Source organism: Lygodium microphyllum, chromosome 1 (genome assembly GCF_053477565.2).
Source record: "Lygodium microphyllum isolate KBCC chromosome 1, Lygodium_microphyllum_v1.1.10, whole genome shotgun sequence".
NCBI classification, from domain to species: domain Eukaryota; kingdom Viridiplantae; phylum Streptophyta; class Polypodiopsida; order Schizaeales; family Lygodiaceae; genus Lygodium; species Lygodium microphyllum.
The window spans coordinates 61,342,127-61,364,429 of NC_141135.1; the positions used below are offsets into that span (position 1 = coordinate 61,342,127).

The following is a 22,303-nucleotide window of genomic DNA, read 5'->3' on the forward strand; positions in this document are numbered from 1 at the left end:
CAGATGGTTATACACTAAATAGCGGACACCCACTTTGCAAGTGTTAACCACTCAAAGTACTCCTTTAAGGGTTGGGAGTTTGCAGTCCTTTATCCACAGGAGAGGACATGACTTGTCGTATATTTGCTAAACAAGTAAACTCCCCACCCACTTTTGGATAGGGAATCTCCCGGGCTTAGTTTATAACATGGTGGACAAGGGCGCACTTTTTGCATTTGTAACCAATCAAAAAAATTGTAAATATATTATTTAAAACTTGTTTTTAATAGAATGTGTCCCTGTGATATGTAAAATCTTTGTGCTCATGTTCATGCCCAGTTTCAACACCACCTACCAGGCTGCATGACTTGCCCCGGCGCAAAGTGTCGGGGCGGGCACAATTTTCGAGACGAGGGCGGGTGCTGGACACGTGGCACCCGGCCCCACCTCCCCTTAACTAATAGTAAAGATGAAATGCAAACGGATTTTATGGACATCTTCTCCTGAATTAAAAAAATTTAAGCTAACATGTGGACTCCTTCTTCTCCGTCTCCACATTTTCGTTTTTGTTTTTTTAATTTTTCCGTGCCTGCTCTCTTCTTCAGCTGCTGCTCCCGTCTTTCTTCTCCATTGCCCGTCTGCACATGCGCTTCTCTGGATAATCCAATTTAGGGTTTCTTCCTCAGCAGCATTCTGCGATCTCGATGGAACGGCTGGTAGTTGCATCCCGGAAGACCACAATCACCCTCACGCACACACGCTAAGCCATTGGCATCGTTATTTTCGCGCTACAGGATAATGCTGCAGGATCATCGAGTATATCTCGCGCTGCCGACACCAGCCTACTTTGTATTGTATTTGAAACTCTGGCCTCTTCCCGGAGGTTCCTGAAACCTCTCCCATCCAGATTTCCTCTGTACCTCCCCTCGCGTTCGTCGTTGGCATCATTAAAGCCAGGAATTTTCCGGCTCCATCGTTTTCTTCGCCTTCCTTTTGGCATTGCCGGAAGCAGCGATTTGTTTTGCAGGTAATATTTAGATCTTCTTCTGGCCTCTTCAGGCTTTGCCTCACTGAAGCCGAAACCTGGCAGTTTGGTCTTGCAAATGCTTCACGTAATTCAAGCAGTTATGATACTGTTCTACTGTGTAGACCATCCGTTATTTAACCTTTGAATGGCATCGTAAAGTAGGCTACAGATGTAGTGTGCCCATTTTTGAAAGAAGTAGGTACATATGTGATTCGGATAAGCACATCACTGGTTTACCTGCTTACAGCATAATCTCCAGTTTTCCATGAGAAGAAGGGGAAGCTTGGATTACTTATCAAAGCTCACATGCTGCTGTATCTAGTCCAGTTGCATCTCAGCATGTTCAGGACTCTTGTAAAGGGAGCTGAAAGTTGGTCTCCTTGTGCAAAATGTGAGAATTCACTTCATGATGTACAGAGATTGCCAGGCTATGTGGATGCTAAATCGGTATAGGAGTCCCATCCGAACTCATTTTTAGAATATTGAGTTGCAGGAGTACAGGATTTTAGCCAAAAATATCCAAGGGCGTGCTTCACACCCATCTAGACAGAGTTGCAGAACACTGAGAAAGGAGACGTTACTGATGATTTAGTTGCTTATTGTTGGGACAATGGACCATGCTTCACCTGCCATACCTACGAATAGGGATATTTTCTGCTTGTGCATGAAAATAGGGCTAACTATTGGCTCTATTCTTGAGCAAATTCACTTTATTCAAAATGAATGGTTTTGTACTGATTTCAGGGTCAATATTTTGAACTAGGGAGTTGTTTTCAGCTACATTTTAAGCATGGAATGGCTTGCAGCACGGTAAATCAATCTGTTGGCATGCGGTCTGATCATTTGTTACCATCAAGTTGCAGGCCAATGCTTCTATGCCGCCTGTTTACAACAATTGGAGCTAGTAGCAGTAGAGAGTGTTGCAGCATGGCTGGTGTCAATGTGAGAACATGGATTGGCCAATCCTGGTTGTGGCTTAAGCGTGGGAAAAGATGCAGCATCTTCTCAAGGGATTACTGTTAGAAACAACCTATTGTCTTGAGAACATTCTGGAGGTCAGTTCTAGGGATGGCAGACATTGGGCGGACAGGAACGTTTGAGCGGGACATTGAGCAGGTAAGTAGCTGCACTTCTGTATATGTTAGAACATGGACATATTGATAAGTGAACAGTTTTAATTAATGTATTAGTTCTGATAAGGATGTATTCTGCTACATCTGCTGCTTATGCAAGTTTTTTTCTGCTGGGGGGGGGGGTTTTAAATCTTATGTTCCTTTGCTTTCTATCTTTTCCATACCTTTTGTCTACCTGCTTTCGTCAGAGGCTGCCTGCAGGGTGTGATATTTTGCCATTGAATTCTGGAGGAACTAGTTGAATGAGGGGTTGTTTCAACAGAGCGTCAGTCTTCACAAGATTTGCGTGATTTGCAAAACTTAAGCAATCATTTGTTAGCAGGGATGTTATCTAGAAAAACAGGCACTTCAGGACAGTACTATGTCTTGGTTTAGGGATCCACAGCATGGAATGCACTCCAGCCCCCAAAAAGTGTAAATACTGTGTATTGATTTGTGCACTAAGCCAAAACATAGGCAAAGGATTCCAGCTTATCTGTTACTTGATGTAAAATTTGAAGTTTGGCATCAGGATTCCTCCTTTGGCTTCTGTGTTGAGTTCTATGCACATGGACTGAACTTGCTTCATGGTTTCAAATTAGCTGAAAATTAGGGCTGAAATTTTTGCAACCAGGGGCCATTACTTCAGGTTTCGCATTAGATCAATTGAAGTGTTGCAATGGATGTGAGCAAGGGCCCGACTTCTGTTGTAGATGAGTTCAGTCGGCAAATAAAGCAAGTGGTCAGATCAGTTTGAAAGAAGAGTTCCTCCAGTGTGATATGAGTAAGATTCAGCTTTTTTTTGGCCACATCAGAAAGTTTGGCCCAAATTTGAGTTACCTATCATTTGGCATTATAGTCCCCTGGATTGGCTGGTTACTAGCCCTTGTATAAGACTTTCTGTTCCTCCGATGAAAGTTTGGCTCAATTTGGATCAACATGATACACAGTGGACATGAAGGAATGGCTTCAAAGTTCTATGTCTAGGTCCATGAATGTTTGGAATGTGCTCTTTTGAAATATTAGACCACTTTGAAAGATTGATTCTTCTCTATTAGTGCTGTTTCATGCTTCTCTTTAGTGTAATGATGGTGAGTCCCCAATAGATTTTATATGAATTGTGCTCAAGATTGAGTCTTCTCTATTAGTCCTGTTTCTTGCTTCTCTTTAGTGTAATGATGGTGAGTCCCCAACAGATTTTAGATGAATTGTGCTCTGGTTTGTTGTCCACTTTGTGCCAAATGGTATGTGTATGATTGGATTGATGATATTGTCATGTGTAGAGGGGAGTCTTTGATTTGATTGTTGCTGTATTAAGTCAGAACATCCTATGATATGATGATGGCTTTGTTGCTCATGCATTAGGCAATAACAGCATTGAAGAAAGGCGCCCATTTGTTAAAGTACAGCCGCAAAGGGAAGCCCCGATTTTGTTATTTTCGACTGTCTAATGTGAGTCGACAATTCAACCTTTAGCTGTTTTTTAATAATTTTATGATATTCAATAAAGCTATTTTGGGTATAGGGAGAACAGTTTATGTCTTTCTCATTTTTTGTTATACTGCATTTAAAATAAAGGATTAGTTGTGGCTGCTCTGTTGTTCTTTTTGGTTGTAGAGGAGTCTAGAAAAAAGTGATAGAGAAGTTGAAAACCTTGGAGTTTTGGAAAGAAATGCCATTCCTTTGTTACCTATAATGTTTGGAAAAAGAGCTAGAGTACATGCTACTCTCAATAAGAAGGGTCCAAATCACCAATTCTCAGTAATGCATGCACACACGCTTGCGTGTAAGACAAGAAATGCCTTCATTTTTGATTTTGCATTTGCATTTCTTCACTCATGGCAAGGACTCAATTTTTACTAGCTTGACAATTTCTCCTCTTGGAACAGCTAGGGTGATTCAAAAGGAAGCTTCAACCATAGTTTTGGATAGTCAGGGATACTAGAGTGACATGTTAGCCTCTCCTTGAGCTTTTGACGGCACCACTTATCTTGCTCTCTCTAACCTCCCAACCCCGCCCAACACACACACACACACACACACACACACACAGTCTGCAGCAGGTCACATCTGCAGGTCACTTCAGGTCTGCTGCAGGTCAGGTCGGGTCTTCAGCAGGTGTTGTCTGCAGCAGAGCAGGTCATGTTAGGCCTGCAGAAGGTCACATCAGATCTGCATGAGAGCAGGTCATGTCACGTCAGGTCTGCATTAGAGCAGGTCATGTCAGAGCATGTCACGTCTGCAGCAGGTCACATCTGCAGGTCACTTCAGGTCTGCTGCAGGTCAGGTCGGGTCTTCAGCAGGTGTTGTCTGCAGCAGAGCAGGTCATGTTAGGCCTGCAGAAGGTCACATCAGATCTGCATGAGAGGAAGTCACATCACGTCAGGTCTGCATCAGAGCAGGTCATGACTTAGTTTGAGAGCATCAGTCATGAGGGCTTCAGGGCATGACCTGCAAGTCATGTCAGGTCACGTCAGATCAGAAGAGTGTCAAGATTTTCAGCCCTTGCAGATTTAGTTTTAGGATTTTGAATGCTGATGCAGAGCTTAATCTGTCTCTGAAAGCTGGAATCTAGAGAGTGTCTATGACAAATCCTGATACTTCTTGTATTGAACAAACAGCAGCAGCCTTGGGTCCTGACACAGATGAAGAAGATATGATAGAGCACACTGATTCTGAGCGGGTAGTAAAACACAGAAACCATGTTGAGGATACTCTCATGAGTAAACATGCCAAGGATGCTCCCATGCATGGATGTGACAGGTCATCATGGCAAATGCCTAGAATCTAGATGTTATCCTACGCTCAAGCTGCTAGTCAATTGGATGTGTCACATGATTTAGATTGGGAACATTTGTTGGAATTTGCAAACACCTTGCCCGGTGAACATGTGGAATATAATCACAATAGTCTTCTAGCTTTGATGAAGAGGATGTTCTTGATACACATGTGGACAGACAGTGTTGAGATCCTTTGCTTATTTTCATGCAAGAGATGCTATCTTATTCTTCACTACTGGAGTCCCCTTGTTGTGATGGATTAGGTAGTGGCTGTACGCTTTTATGAGGTCATGTTAAAATCAGCTCACCAATGTACCATGCTATGGAGCAAGCTCCCATTCTTCTTTGACAGGCAGCTGGTTCATGTTGTCTGTTGGAGACCCATTGCTGACTTTAAGCAGCTGCTTAAGCAAGAATACCCTATCTAGGTGGAGGTTGAAGGCTACCCGGCTGTCTATTGGCCCCTCTTGACTGATGTTATGACTGCAATTGGGGAGGTTTAGACCCCAAGTGTACATGCAACTAATAGAAATTGAATGTGCATGTTTGGGACACAATGAGGAAGTGTCCTAACTGGCTATGCATAATGCATTAACTCCACCAGTATGTATCCTTTAAGGTTCAGGCTGAAATGGTGTACATTTGTTGGTCATTGCTTCTCTTGTAGGAAATTCAGTCAGTTTGTGGTGGAATGTCTTGTCAAGGAGGAGGGAAACACAATTTTGAACACTGAAACCAGAATGCAGCCTGATGGTTCTCACACTAGCTTAAACATGGACGCTCCACTTGTTGAGCATGAAAAAGAAAAAGAGAAACAGCCACTTCTGCCCTTGCCTGCTATACAAAACTTGGCCAACAAGAAGTTCATAACAAAAAGACTAAAAGTGTGATAGTACACTAGGGACTCCAGTGGGTCCTATGAAGTCTTTCGTACTGATGTTTGTTAGAAGGGCAAATCCACTAGTGAGCCATTGTTAAATGATAAAGGGCCACTGTTGAAGCCAGCCTTTCTTTTGCAAAAGGGTAGTAATGACTTGATTAAGCACTAATTATAACAAGCATAAAATTCACATAAATTGAAAATACAAACGTTACCTAATAATCTTGGACAATAGGCTCTTGGTCGGCCCCAAAATTGGCTCCCTTGCAGTATTTCTTTAACTTGTATTGGAATTGGAAGAAGTCATTGAGATTGCTCCAATCTCCTTCCAAACACAATGGTCCATCTGGTCATAAATGACGAGTAAGCCTTCAATATGATTTGTCCCTTGATTTAACAAGTGTTCTAGTTGACTCTTGGCTGGTCCAAAATGAACCCTAAATCCAATTGAGATGGCTGGCCTCTTGAAATCTTTGGTGTTTCTTTGAATTCCAATTGTTGATTCCAAGTACTAAGCCTTCAATTTCTTGGCATGGGATCTGAGGTGGCTGAGAAAAGTTGAGGGAATAACTATAAATGAGAGAGCAAGGTTGAAGAGAAAGAAATTTCTGATTTCTTTTGTGAGAAAGTGGTCAAATTTGCTATTGCCATGTTGGAAATGGTTGAATGACTGCAATCTACCACCAATAGGAGCCCCACATGCAATCACTTGTCCCTATGGGCCCCAAACTTATTGTCACTTGCTTGTAGACAGCCTATGGGCCCTAGACTATTGTCGCCTGCTTGTAGACAGCCTACAAGGGTTATTACATGCCTTGAATGGTCTCACAATCAGTTTTGGCAGTAGCTCTTTGTGATAATCTCCAATGGCTAGAATATTGCAGCAGCAGCTCTCTCTCCTCCTCTCCCAACCTCCACAATGTTGGAACGAGGCTCAACCAACCCCCAATAGTCTTTCTCTCATTTGGATGAGCAAGTTAGATTTTTCAACCATTTAAATTTATTTTTATTTTTAAGTGCATTCCAATCATGGCTGTTAGATGTGTCTATAAAACCTGATCTTGAAGTGGATTGAGAGGGATCCAAATACATCTTGAAATCCCCCATCAACAAACCTGACCTATCATGTCTAAGGCATGATTGTAATTGTTGCCACGAATCATGATAGTGCATGATATGATTTGATGCATAAACACCAACTAGCCATAAAATCTCATTATCATATGTAATCTCAATAAGAAATCTACAAAATACATCTTGTTTAATCAACACAAGCTAAAGTTTCTCATGTGCAATCATCAATACATCGGAATGTTTCACCAATGGGACGCCGATATAAAACAATTTGAAACCATAATAGTTGCCATGGGAACATGAAAATTTAATGTTGTGGTTGGCATTTTGGCTTAGACATGAATGAAATGTGCAAATCTGAGGTGCATGTGTTGTGCAAGTGAGTTAAGTCACAAGGACAAGCCCAAGACCCTAAGATGTCTATGGATGTCAAAGGCAAAAGTTGTAATAAGTTAAATTGGTCAAATACTAGGTGCTGCTTGGTGTTAATTTTGGCCTAGGGCATTTAATTGGCCAATAAGTGTCAGCGGTGACACTAGGAGCTAAGCATTAATTAATACCATAGTTCAAGGGCTAGTTAATACTGTCGGAGTACGCAACGGAAGAAGAAACACGAACATAGAGGAAGAGAGAAAGCAGAAAATGAAAGAAGAAAATCTGCACTGATTGAGATGAATGTTGAATACAAAGGCGTAGACTGATCAGTCCCTATATGCAGCCTGGAACGTTAGTGAGGGCACCAAATTAGGCTGGAAACAATGGCAGCACCAATGTTGGAATGGGAGAGGAGGGAGAGTGTGCTGAAATCTGCATAACAGTGTGTGGGACTGATGGGATGGGGCTGCTATATATAGCCCCCCAGCCTCCAAACTGGCCGACCTGGCCTAAACTGGCCGACTCCACCAAAAAAGAGACCTAAATGGTCGATTGCCACCCGAGAAGGAAATGCATAACAAATAATAGCAACACACAAGGAGATAGAGCTCCTCTATCTCCTGCCAGACTCTGACAGGAGCTCACAACCAGGAGATGACAGATTGATAATGAAATAGAGCAGGCTAACACCCCCTCTCAGATCTTAGGAGGGTTTGAAGACCTAACATCGGCATGTGACGAAGCAAAGAAGCCTGAGGCAAAGACTTTGTAAAGAGATCAACTGTATTGTCCGCCGTGGGATAGTAGGCCACCGCCAGCTCCGAATCCACGATCCGCTCTTGAACATAGTGGTACTGAACCTTAGTGTGCTTTGTGCGAGCATGAAACACCGGGTTCTTTGCCAGAGCAAGGGCACTCTGGTTGTCCATGCGCAGCTCCGTAGGTCCTGTCTGGGAAAAGCCAATCTCCGCCATCATACGATGGAGCCAAACTGCCTCCATAGCGGTCGAACATAAGGCTCGATACTTGCCTCTTAGAAGAAAGTGCCACAGTAGGTTGCTTCTTGTTGCTCAAAGAGACAACACCGGATCCAAGGGTGAAAGCATAACCTATAGTGGATCGTTGCAAATCCACATCACCTGCCTAATTAGAATCACTCTAGCCAGAATGAGTGGTCCCATCTCCATACATGATTCCATAGGATCGAGTCCCTTGCAAATACCGAAGGACACGCAAGGCTGCCCTCCAGTGATCCTGAGTAGGAGTTTTCATGAAAGAATACAACAAAGCCACCACAAAAGAGATATTCGGCTGAGTGTGAATAAGCTAGATAAGTGAGCCAACAAGGCACATGTAATAGGTGGGATCGGTAATGGGAAGTCCAGTTGTCAAAAGCTTGGACTCAGGGTCCATGGGGCATGAAATAGGCCGACACTTGGCCATACCAAATTCCGAAAGAAGCTCGGAAATGTATCTTTGTTGCGAGATAAAGATGCCCTGTGCCATCTGATAGATCTCCAAATCAAGAAAGAAGTGAAGGATCCCTAGATCCGTCATGTCAAACTCCTGCCATAGAATAGATAGAGTGTGCTCCACCTGCTGAGTGTCACTCCTTGTAATAATAAGGTCATCCACATACAAGATCAACAAAACACAAAGGTCACCCACAACCCTAAAGTAGAGGTTGGGGTCATGATTGGAGCGCTAAAAACCACTCTGTAGAAAGAAGCGGTCAATCTTTTGGTACCAAGCACGAGGAGCCTGCTTTAGGCCATAAAGGGCCTTCCGCAACTGATAGACATGATCCTCCTTCCCCTGCACAAGAAAACTTGGAGGCTATGAAACATAGATCTCCTCCTCAAGGACGCCATTCAAAAAGGTTGACTTGATGTCCATCTCGTAAACAGGCCAACGGTGGTGAGCTACAAGAGCCAAAAGAACTCGAATGGTGGACATCTGAGCTGTAGTAGCAAAAGTCTCAAAGTAATCCAAACCCGCCCGCTGTGCAAGACCCTTGGCAACAAGCCTAGCTTTGTGCTTGTCCAAGGAGCCATCTGCAAGATACTTGGTCTTAAAGACCCATTTCACACCTATCACCTTCCGTTTCTTGGGACGCGGTACAAGGTCTCGAGTTTGATTTCGCTCGATGGAATCGAGCCTGCCTGCATAGCCTGTCTCTAAACATCTTGTGCAAGAGCCTCCTCAACAGTGGAAGGCTTGGAATCGTGAAGAATCTGTGACATAAGAGCATAGTTCACACAGAGTGAACTATTCTACAGGCCCGTAATCAGGCTGATTTGTGTGGACCTGTAGAAGAAGTAGAAAAGTGAGTAACACCTGAATCTTGCATAAGTCGGCGATACCACAAAGGGAGCCTAAGAGACTCCTCTTGCTACGAGGGAGACGGAGCAGCCTTCGGAACCTTCAAAGCACCCGTCGGAGAAAGGGATGCCCCCTCACCAAGGGAAGGGAGATCCTCCTCATCTGAAGAAGGCTCCCCATCGGATGATGGTGTATCTTTAGAAGACTCCCGAGGGGAGGTTGAAGGGGTGGAAGTACTCGAAGAAGGAGTCACATCCACCAAAGGGGGAGGGGAAGCCGAAGTAGAGGGAACAAAAGAAGGAGGAATAGGAGGGGGAGGAGCCGAAGAAGGAGGGGTGCTAAGAGGCATTCTGGCAGGAAGAGTAGGGAAAGAAGGTGGGGGAGGGTCCGTCGATGACGAAGATGCCGCTATAAGAGAACCATCAATTGGATCCTCGGAGGCTGAAGCCTCATGGAAGATTACATCCCTGCTCACCTCAATCTTCCGTGTCGTCGGGTCATAGAGCCGATATCCCTTCGTGGTCGTGCTATAGCCCATGAAGACAAGTTGTCTCGACTTAGAGTCAAGCTTCGTTTGCCTCTTGTTCTTGTCCACATGGACAAAAGCATCACATCCAAAGATGCGAAAGTGGGACACGGAAGGCTTCCTCCCAAAGAAAGCCTCATAAGGAGTCATGTCTTGCAATGCCGAAGTCAGAGAGCGGTTGCGAATATGCACCGCTGTAGCCACCTCCTCACCCCAAAGGGAATGAGGTAGACTCCTATGCTCTAGCATGGATTGGACCATCTCCACCATGGTCCGATTCGCACGCTCCACCACACCATTCTTTGATGGTGTGTTCGATGGGAATACTCTACCCGAATGCCGTGATCCCTACAAAACTGAGAGAAAAGGTGAGAAGTGAACTCGCCACTGTGATCAGCTCGAATGCCATGAACGTTGGAAGTAGTTTGTGTCTCACAAACACCTTCCTCTCGCAGAAACGAGAGTATGTCTCGCTCTTGTACTCCAAGAAATAAGGCCATACATAACGACTGAAGTCGTCCACAATCAGCATCAGATACTTGGCCTTCCCAAGGGAGGCCGTGCCCATAGGTCTGCAAAGGTTGGTGTGAACCAATTCGAGTGGTGAAGAAGCCCTCCTGGAAGCAACTTGTGGGTGAGGTTGCCTATGCTGCTTGCCCCTCAAGTAGCTGGGGCATAAAGTGTGAAGAGGAGGGAAATCAGGAAGTCCCTCCACCAACTTCCTCTTGGAAGCCCATTGTATCGCATCAAGGTTCAGATGCCCGTAATGAGCATGCCAAAGCAGCCCAAGCTCGTGGGAAGCCCTCGCAGCCAGGGCTATGAGCTTATAAAGCCCACCCTTCTGTGTACCTGTCCAAAGAGCATCACCGATAGAAGCATCCTCCATTGTGACCGCATCCTGGGTAAAAATGACTCTGGTACCTAGCTGAGTAAGACCATGCACAGACAATAGATTAAAGCCCAAATCAAGTACATAAAGAACTTTGGCGGAAGAAGACCGCCTATCTGAAAACATAGGTAAAGTCCCCCACCTCGAATAGGAATTGTAGAGTTGTCACCAATGGTGACAGTGCCCCCTCTCGAACGAAGATCCTGAAGCCAATCCTGCCGAAAGGTCATGTGAGAAGATGCTCCGTTGTCCACTAGCCAAGGCTTCTCTTGAGTGGTAGAAGCTAGGGGTGTATCCTCCTCAACAAAGACATGCACAAAAGCAGACTTTGTCGTTGCTGGGGCCGCTTTCGAGTCCTTCTCCTTGGGCTTTAGATGGGGGTACTTCTGCCAACACTTCTCCTCGGGATGAGTGCCCTTCCCACAGTGTGGCCACTTGGGCTTCTCCTTCGCATCCTGCTTCGTGTCCTTGGCCTTCCCTTTCGGCTACTTCTTCTTCTTGTCGCCACCAGTACCTGCAGTAAAAGCCTTGGTGGAGCCAGTGGCACCCACCTCTTTGAGACGCTCGTCATGCTCCAAGACAAGCGGGGAAAGTTCCTCCCATAGGAGTTTCTCGCAGGTCCTCGAGGTGATGAGGCTGGTATAGAAGACATCATACCGCGGTGATGGCAGTTGAGTCGTATGAAATCACCCGACCAAGAGAGGCTAACTTGCCTCGCATATCCTCCATCTTCGTGATGTGCTCCTTCATGGAAGAATAATCATCAAGACTGAGCACCCACAATTTCTTCTCCAAAGAAATCTTGTGGGCGAACATCTTATGTTGATACAAAGACGCAAGCCTCTTCCACACTTCCGCCACGGTCTGTAACCTGTGAACATGAACAAGGAGAAAGAAGCTTATCCTCTGAGTCATTGAAGCCTGAAAACTGGTAAGACATCTTCCAAATCTGCAAACATCAAACACACCAAAGAACATTTGCCGATGCCGAGTGATAACCACCAAAAGGGTCACCAACCACCGATCAGATTGTGAACAGCAAGAAACTGAGGTTTCCAGACGCCAGAAGTTGTAAACGCAACTGGAGATGATGCAAACGCTGATGCAAAAGCCGTCAGACACCAAAACGCAGCCTGGGGTGGAGTCGCCTGCAAGAATAGGGCCGCCAAATGAGGAGAAAACTGCTTGAAGAACAAAACACCACCAGGAGGAGTGTTGCCCAGCTGATAGAAGGCCGCCTTGCAGCAAAATGCAACCAAGAGGAGGTAGACGGTGATGTGGCAGCCATTGGAGAAGGCGCCTGCAGCAAACGCAGGGGTTGGAACCTGCAGGAAGAGCCGCCTGGCTGATGGGGAAGAACTGGCAGTAGCAGACGAAGGGGATGGTGTCTCTCTGCTGATGGAAGCTCCTCCGTGCTCTCAGTTAGGCTCTGATACCATGTCGGAGCGCGCAATGGAAGAAGAAACACGAACACAGAGGAAGAGAGAGAAAGCAGAAAATGAAAGAACAAAATCTGCACTGGCTGAGATGAATGCTGAATACAAAGGCGCGGACTGATCAGTCCTTGCATGCAGCCCGAAGTGTCAGTGAGGGCACTAGATCAGGCTGGAAACAATGGCAGCACCAATGCCGGAATGGGAGAGGAGGGAGAGTGTGCTGAAATCTGCATAACAGTGTGTGGGATTGATTGGGGGGGGTTGCTATATATAGCCCCCTAGCCTCCAAACTGGTCGACCTGGCCCAAAACTGGCCAGGCTTGGCCTAAACTGGCTGACTGCACCAAAAAAGAGACCTAAAATGGCCGATTGCCACCCGAGAAGGAAATGCACAACAAAAAACAGCAACATACAAATTGACAGAGCTCCTCTGTTTCCTGCCAGACTCTGACAGGAGCTCACAACTAGGAGATGACAGACTGACAATGAAATAGAGCAGGCTAACAAATACTTGGGATCACTCGAGTGTTAAAATAACCTAACCAATTTAATAGTGAATGGGCGGTTTGAATTTTAAGGGCATGGGCAAGAGGGCTAAATTAAATTTTGGTTGATCATTTTTGCTAGAGTTTGTAATGCTTGCTTAGTCGATACACCTTTTTTGATGCTCCTTGTGCAAGTTGCCATTGTGTCTTGACTCTTCTTTTCTTCGGCATGATATATTTGATGGATATATGAGATCGCATTTGGATTGGTTTTGGCTTGATCTCTTGATTAAGGGGCTGTTTCATTTGGCCTATTAGTATGCAATGTGCAAAGAGTTCCTAGACAATATAGAATCTATCATGCTTCACTTTGAAGATAGAAATTGGATGCTATTGAATAGGTCTTGGCATTGGTGTATTCACTTTCAGTTGACTCCCCAAATGATTTTGATTTTTGTATCTATGCACTTGGTAAATCTCATTAAAGACTTGCAGCTTCAATCTTGTCAACATACTAAAATAGTAGCATTGGTAGAGGGCTTTCATGATAACAATTGTCAAACACATTAGTTTCATTGAAGTTCACATTCCTCTTTTGCAAGGGAGAATGTAACGAGTCTATAAAATTCTGTTAATCCAATGATTATTGATCCACAAGCTATTGTGTGCATTGTAGGGACCATTTATGTATTTACTTGGGTCTCAATTGCACATTACAAAGAGCACTACAACATCTCGGTCTATGTTTTATGATTTGGTCAAGAATCCAATCTCCCTTAATATAGGTGTGATTCTAGATGTAGATGTGTGAGGATGAGGTGAATGATGTTTTGCCCAAGGACAAAAGCCTTGGTTGGGATGGCCTCACCAATGAATTGTTTGGAAAATATACACATTTGTTGGTTTCACCCTTGACCACCATGCATCAAGAAGTCTGGACAATTGAGATTATGCCTATTTCTTAGAAAGACGGTGTTACTAAATTGCTACCAAAGGCATCTTCGCCTTCATCTCTTAAACATTGGCAACCTGTTTTCTTCATGAGTAGCATGTATAAGATTTTGCAAAGGTATTGGCTAATAGACTACATAAACACCTTGCTAATGACCCCGAGGGTGTGGTGGGTGTCAAAGGTAAAAGTTGTGATATGTTATGTTAGCTGGGCTTTGCGGGTTAGTTGATGTCAATTTTTACCCTAGGACAGTTGTTTGGCCAATAAGTGTCAGCGGTGACACTAGGGACTAGCATTCATTAATGTGAGTCTAAGGGTCAATAGAGGTTGGGGACCACTCTAGGTTGCAAATTGCCTAGCCAATTTAAGTATGGATGAGCGTATTTTATTTTGGGTATGGTCTGAAAGGCTGGAATTAATTTTCAAGATTATTCAATTTTGAAAATTAATTAAATATTTGGATAATGTTGACAAATGGGTGTAGGAGGTTGCCACTTGGCAAAACTGCCCATGCAATCTGAGAAAAAACGTTTTTGGGGGATTGGGTCCCAGCCATTCAGTTAGTTTGTAGCTTGGGAGAGAGAGAGAGAGAGAGAGAGAGAGAGAGAGTGGTTGGTTCATTTTCTGATCAGAGAACAGCAATTTGTTGCAGAATACAACCATTTGGGGCCCTTAGTAGGCAGGGGACAGCAAGAGGATGTTAGAGTGTAGTGGTGTGGAAGTGTATGACTGAGATTGAGAGATAGAGTGAACATGGAGAGAGGGGGGAGAGAGAGAAAGAGATACAAGAACACAAATCTGTAATATGAAGAATGCTGAATAAGGAATACTGATATGTACATGGGTGCAGTTCGTATGTTTGCGTATCTCCACCTCAACGATGTCACCCTGTTGTACACCTTGAAGTCTGTAGCAGCCAGCACAATCTCTGCCCGGAATCGAGCCAGAATCTGCGATCAGAGAATGCCCGAAAGTGTGCTGGAAATCTGCACTAAATAGGTGAAAAATCTGGTACAGGTCAGCTGTATTAAATGCAGCTGACTGTGCAGTAAAACTATCCAACTGTACAGCCCCCACGTGGCAGTCTGTCCGATTGCTGATGTGGCGACTGCCTACTGATGTGCCAACTGCTGATGTGGTGGCCGTTGACGTGGGGACTGTCAAAAGACGATGTACCAGTGAGACAATAGGTTTTGCCGGGGGGGGCGGGGGGGGCACAGAGTGAACTCGGCAAACACTGAGAAGAGAAGAGAAGAGAAGAGAGAAGAAACTTTGATGAATTGAATGAATGTGATACAAGGGAACAAGGGTACCGTAGCACAAGGAAGATGATGAAGATAGCCATGAACCACGAACCACAATGTCCTCTTGAAGGGGTGCAAGGGCAGTGGAGAGGTTGGAGAGAAGAGGTGATGGACTGAATGAATCAACTATGAAGAACGAGTGATAGAGGCAGCCTATAAACAGGCAAGACTGTCTAGGGTCGTGCTCGGAGGGAGGGCGTTGGTTGTCTAGGGTGGTGCCCCACTGTGGGTGCCCAGCCCCTTTTTGGGGCTGTCCACTGTGAAACCCGAAACACAAAACGCGAAACCCTAAATGCAAAACGCAGAATGCAAAACTGCGGGTGAAGAGTTTCTCAACAGGGACTGCTGTAGGCTAGATTAGACTACTGCCTCTTGTCTAGGGGATGACCAGATGACCATATTTCTCTAACACACCCCCTCTTAGATCTTTGACATAGCATGAGGTTGAGGTATTTGGAATGCTGATGAAGTAAAACTTGGGAAAGCGCCTTCGTAAACAAATTTGCTAGGTTGTCTTTTGTCTTTCAGTAAACCACATTGATAGTCTCATCCAAAGCTTCTCTTGAATGAAATGTGTACACGTAGTGTCTTAGAAACTTAAAGTAGTGACACTAGGCTCTAGAGTAAAATAAACCTAACTCTAGTTAGTTGGTGGAAGGTTGGTTAGGTCAACCCTTGACCTAAACATAAGTTGTACTTTCACTCTATCTTTCATTCTAGCAAGTACACTATTCTCTTTTTGCTTCAGCTCACTCTCTTGCTGTCATTGTCTCTCCTCTCTCTCTCTCTCTCTCTCTCCATAGCTGGTTGCCATTTTCCAACATTTGGTATCAAAGCAGCTTGTATGGGCGGATTCCATTCAGCCACTGTCAGCTGGTGCCATCCTGCCCAAGGTCCTACTGCTGCCAGCTTGGTTCTTAGCTTGAGGAAGAGTTTTCAGCTGCTGTGAGGTGCTGCTGAAGTGGAGGAGGAGCTGTAGCTGAGTCGTCTCTTGTCTACTCCAGATGTGTCCAGTTCAGCCATCAGCTCCAAATCTGTCCATTTGCTCTAGATTTGTCTAGCTCAGTCATTTGCTCCAGATCTACTGTTTTCAGTCAGTGCGCAACCTTGCACGCAGTCCAATGCGCAGTTTCACACGTATCCCTGCATGCAGCCCGAGGAGCTGCTGTTGTGGAAGAGCTGCTGCTGTTTTCAGCTCTGCGTGCCATTTTCTCAGTCCTGCCCACCAATTTCTACAAACCCTAAAAAGTGCAAAAACCTTAATTTTTAGATTTGGGGTTTTCTCGAAATTTTTGGAATTTCCAGTCTATTTCAGCCATCTCTTCTCGAATCTCAGCTTGTGCTGCCCAAAAATTTGGGGCTTTTGCTAATTTTTGCTCTTGGAGTTCGAATTGACAACCAAATTGAAGAAATTTCTCAATTTCTTGGACATTCCCATAAAAAATTTGGGGCTTTTGTCAAATTGGAGGCAGAAATTCCAATTGTAAGGTACAAATTTCTTCATGTTCTTTGAAATTTTAGAAAGAGATTTGGGGCTTTTGCCCTACACGCACTCCAAGGCGGGTGTGGTACAGCAGTATAGTTCTGTAATTTACTGGTTGAGTGCTGATTTGGGTGGCATTGTGCATACTTTGGCATTTGAGTGACAATTTGGTACTTGTTTCTTAATCCTATGGGGGATTTTGGTACTTTGAGGAGTATACTCTATACTTCAACATTGAAGTATTTGGCTGCAGATTTTTGTCTATCATTGACAACATGGCATGTCAGGGGAATAATGATCAGAGCAGCATCCTTGGTGTCCTCACTCAGGAGGACAATCTTGATGGCTCAAACTACCCACTGTGGAGTTTTATGGTCCGTAATCTTCTTGTAGTGAAGGACTTGTGGGACTATGTTATAGGTGATTTGCAGTGACCAGGAGGTCTTGCACCTTAGACGCCTTAGCGTAATGCTCGAGGACAGGTTGCTGGTGCTGTTGGTGGTGGTATTGGTGTTGCTATTGCTACTGCCCCTCCTCTCCCTCCTATCGAGGATCAGAGGAAATGGGACTCAAAAGATGTAGAGGCACTTTCTTTGATTGCCTTGTTAGTGAAAATGGCAATTATTCTGCACATTTGGTCTTGTAAGACCTCAAAATCAGCATGGGATGTACTTGAGTGTATGTTTGCGGCACGCAATGAGGCGAGAATATCCTATCTCCATAGAGAGTTGGCAAATGTGACCATGGATGGATAGCATGACAGAGCACCTTACTCGCATACAGGATTTGCGTGAACAACTACTCAATGTTGATGAGGTCATTCAGGATGCTGAATTGGTAAATATCACACTGAACTCTCTTTCAGAGTCATATCTTGGTTTCCACACCTCTTTGATGTTGTTTTTGAGGGGGGGGGCAGCAGCCCCTTACATTTGTGGAGTTGGAAGGCCTCTTGCTGCAAGAGGAACAGACTCGGAAGAATGTGGCATTGTGTTCAGGTGATGTAACTATGCTTTCCAAGTTCAAAGGCAAAGGAAAAGTCAAGCAAAATGTAAAAAATCAGCAAAATGTTGGACAGCCATAAAATAAGGTTGTCCAAGATACAGAAAAAACTAAAAAGAAGGGAAAATGCCATTATTGCAAGAAGCCCGATCACTATATCGATGAATGCAGAAAGAGATTGGCCAAAGAGAAGAAAAAGAACTCTGGTTTGGTTGTCCAAGAAACATCAACCAACAAATCTACTGATGATGATACTTCAATCGATTTTGTAGAGGAGGTCTATATATTTCTCACATGTAGTTATGATTCTTCAATGGCCGATTCAATATTTAATGTTGCCGAAACGTAGCAAACATGGTATTTTGACAGTGGGGCGTCAAAGCACATAACTTCCAAGAAGTGTTTGTTTACCTCTTAGCATTCAGCTCCTGCTGGGAAGCGTGTTACATGTGTGAACAACAACAGTTATGATGTATGTGGCATTGGGATAGTCACTATTATTGCTGTAGATGGTTGTGATTTCATGCTTCTAGATGTCTTGTTTGTACCTGGCATTACAAAGAACTTGTTGTCTATCTCTGCTTTTAATAAGCATGGCTTTCAGCTCAGCTTTGAGGATGACAAATGCATTGTTAGAGATAGAGAGATGGATTATGCACTTAGGCTGTTGAGCACCCTGCATAAGGGTCTATTTTTGTTGGATACATATGACAAACAGTCTCATGATGCTTTAGCAATCACTACTCTTCAGCCCGCTATGCAAAATGCGGAGCTATGGCATGCCCGCTATGGACACATGAGCTTTGGGAGTTAGATGACCCTTCAGAGGTGTCATATGGTAGATGCATTGCCTCCAGTGGAGACTCCACCTCCTCATGCATGTGAGGGATGTATTTTAGGCAAGATGCATAGGTTTGTCTTAAAAAAGGATGGTGCAGTGCGCGTTGTTCGAAAAATGCAGCTTATTCACTCTGATGTTTGTGGTCCCATGAGGACACGTGCACTTGGAGGTCATCAGTACTTTGTTACATTTATTGATGACTACTCTCGGTATACATGGGTGTATGGGCTGAAGGAAAAATCCGAAGTGTTCATGCATTTCAAACATCTTGTTGCAAAGCTTGAAGCGTGCTTTTGAGACATATTTGCTTGATCATGGCATTACGCATCAAGCCATTGTCAGAATGACTCCTCAACAAAATGGTGTTGCTGAAAGGAAGAATTGGACTCTTATGGAGATGACTCGTTGTATGCTAAAAAGCAAGGGGCTACCTCATAAATTTTGGCTAGAAGGCCTTCAGTGTGCAAATCATGCGTTGAATCGTACACCCACTAAGGCACTGAAGATGATCAAACCGTTTGAAGCTTTGGCATGGCAAGAAACCCAAAGTAGACTACTTTCAGGTGTTTGGTTGCATAGCCTATGCACATGTTCTGAAATAGCTTCGTGGGAAGCTTGATGAGAAGGCTGTAAAATGCATATTTATTGGCTACGGTTTGGAGAGCAAGGGCTATCGCTTGCATGACCCATGCACGAAGAAAGTCTTTGTCAGTAGGGATGTCCTATTTGTTGAAAATGTTGCATTTTCACATGATCAGTTTCAAATGCCAGCCACCCATGACATTGGTGATGTCTTTGAGGGTCTTTTGCCACTTACTTTGGAGTCTGTGCCTGTTGTAAATGGTAGGACAGACTTAATACAACAAATTGTTGCTGCACCATATGCTCTCGAACAGCAGGGTATCGATGATGTTTTGCCACATGGAGTGGAAGAAGCAGTACAACATGAAAGAGCTTCTGTAAATGCAGCCAAAATAGTCCCAAGATGGCTGTTACAGACTCTCTAGGAGAGTAAAATGGATACTTCTATACCTCAATGCACTAGAAGGGCTACCAGAGATGTAGTAAATGATGTAAGGAGGCACATTTGAGTTGATTTTACGGAAGTAGATGATTGTGATGAGCATGTGTTTATGAGGCACTATTGAATGATGAATCATGATGATATTACTTCCTTGGATGAAGCTCAGTAAGATGTACGTTGGATGCATGCTTGGATGCATGCCATGCAGGATGAGTTAGACTCTATTGCGACTAACTCTACATGGGATCTTATGGATTTACCACCTGGCAAGAAGGCCACTGGCACAAAATGGGTTTTTAAACTCAAACGCAAGGCTGATGGTACAATTGACAGGTACAAAGCACGGTTGGTAGCAAAAGACTATGCACAGAAGAAGGGCATAGATTATGAAGAAACTTTTGCTCCTACACCCCGTATGAGTACGGTGAGATGTGTGATTGCTATGGCTGCAAATTATGGCTGGAAAGTACATCAGTTGGACATTAAGACAACATTCTTGAATGGGGATTTGCATGAGGATGTTTATGTGTCACAACCTCTAGGGTTTGTGGTTAAAGGGAAAGAGCACATGGTATGCAAGTTGCATAAAGCTCTTTATGGTCTCAAACAGGCTCCTCGTGCATGGTACTCCAAAATTGATGCTTATTTGGCTAGCAAAGGGTTCAAAAATAGTCAAACTGCTCCCACTCTATACATTAAGAATGAGGGGGGGAGGGATTTGTTGATTATCATTCTTTATGTAGATGACATGCTGCTCATTGGACCTACAGAAGGAAAAATTGCACATTTTAAGGCTGATTTAAAACATGCATTTGCTATGTCAGATATGGGCTGCCTATACTATTATTTGGGGATTCAATTCACCTAAAATCAACCAGGTATCATCATGTCACAGTCACAATATGTGGATAAGTATTTACATAGGTTTAGTATGCAAGATTGCAACCTATGTGCACTCCTATGGAGCCAGGCTTAAAGCTGTCTATGCGTGATGGTGAAGAGATGTCCGATGTTGCAATTTACAGCCAGTTTGTTGGTTGTCTTATTTATCTTTGCAACACACGCCGTGACATTCAGTATGTAGTATCCAAGGTGAGTAGGTATATGCATAGCCCACGGACCATACATTGGCAAGCTGCTAAGCGGATCTTCAAATATTTGCAAGGTACTTAGTCACATGCATTATTATTTCCTGGGGAGGGGGGACTTGCACTTACAGGCTTATAGTGATTTAGGTTGGGTTGGTGATGCAGACACTAGGCAGTCTACTAGTGGACACTGTTTCTTTCTAGGCCGTTCATGCATTTCATGGCTTAGCAAGAAACAACTTATAGTGACTACCTCTTCTTGCGAGGCTGAGTACAGGGCAACCTTCACGGCAACCATGGGATGTGTATGGTTGCGCAGATTGTTGGCTGGTCTAAATTACCATTGGAGGGTCCTAGACCCATTCTTTCTGATAGTATGACCCATTCTTTCTGATAGCCCTATCTTTCATTCTAGCAAGTACACTCTTCTCTTTTTGCTTCAGCTCACTCTCTTGCTGTCATTGTCTCTCCTCTCTCTCTCCATAGTTGAGTGCAATTTTCCAACAAAATGGTATTGGAGCTTAATGTGCTTCGTCCTAGCATGAAACATGGGGTTCGAGGCCAAGGCAATGCAACTTTCATTGTCTCAATGAAGTGTAGTAGCACATGTTGGTTGACAACCAAGCTTCTCCAACAACCTTTGAAGCCACATTGTCTCGCATGTGGTAGAAGATGCCATTCAATACTCTGCCTTTGTCGAAGATACGACAACCGTGGGTTGCTTCTTAGTGCTCCACGAAACATCACCTGCACCCAAGGTAAAGCAATAACCTGTTGTGGACCTCCTGTGGTCCACGTCACCAGCCTAATCTGAATCGCCCAACGTTTAAGCACAAGATTTGAACCATTTGTACTTGCTAGATATAAGATTCCTAGATCAAGGGATCCCCTTAAGAATTGCAAAATCCTCTAAGCAGCACCTGCCAATGTACTGCTTTAGGCTTAGTTGTGAACTTGGCCAACAAACCCACATCATAACACAAAGTCAAGATGAGTGTTGAGAAACCAAATCAATAACCTAAGAAGCTCCCTGTAATGGGTAGCATCCGCCAAAGGTGAATCAACATGGATAGTGGCCTTCTAGTTGGGATCCATAGGAGTTGATAGGGACTTGCATTCATCCATCTCAAATGTAGTCTAGAGCGCTTGCACATATCACTGCTGGGAGATGATGATCCCCAATTGAGTCTCATAGATCTCATGCCCTAAGAAGAAATGGAGAAGTCCCATGTTTGTCATCTCGAACTTCTCGTGAAGTGCTGCCTTGATTGCCTTGATCATTTGTACATGATCACTTGTCAAAATCAGACATCCACATAGAGCACAAACAAAGCATGTGCCTTCTTTGAAATGTGGACATAAAGTTGTGGATTGATTGTGGAGCGCCGATACCCCAATCTCTACTGGAGAAATGAGTCTATCTTCTTGTCTCCAAGCACGTGGAGTTTGTTTGAACTTTGAGGCCATCGAGAGCCTTTTTCAACTTGTACACTTGTCCATTTGATGGGGAAAGCCAGGAGGCTGCTCCTTCAAATCACCATTGAGGAAGGTAGACTTCACATCAAGTTGATAAACCAGCTTTCTCCTATGGTTGGCTAAGGCAAGAACAACTATAATGGTAGCCATCCGAGCTATAGGTGCAAAGGTGTCATGGAAATCCACCCCTGGCCACTGGGCGAAACCCTTTGCTATGAGCCGCACCTTCTGCTTATCTAGAGTACCAT

General features: G+C 44.2%; 1 protein-coding gene across 1 annotated transcript in view; it reads left to right on the plus strand.

The window, feature by feature from the left end:
* Positions 1-534: 534 nt before the first annotated feature.
* LOC148041176 (PH, RCC1 and FYVE domains-containing protein 1-like) overlaps positions 535-22,303 on the plus strand; it is a 47,029-nt gene continuing 25,260 nt past the window's right edge. The window contains exons 1-3 of the mRNA XM_087677377.1: positions 535-1,006; positions 1,870-2,122; positions 3,484-3,570. Coding sequence (XP_087533503.1) covers positions 2,075-2,122; positions 3,484-3,570 — 135 coding nt within the window. The 5' untranslated portion in view covers positions 535-1,006; positions 1,870-2,074. The remainder of the gene's footprint in view (positions 1,007-1,869; positions 2,123-3,483; positions 3,571-22,303) is intronic.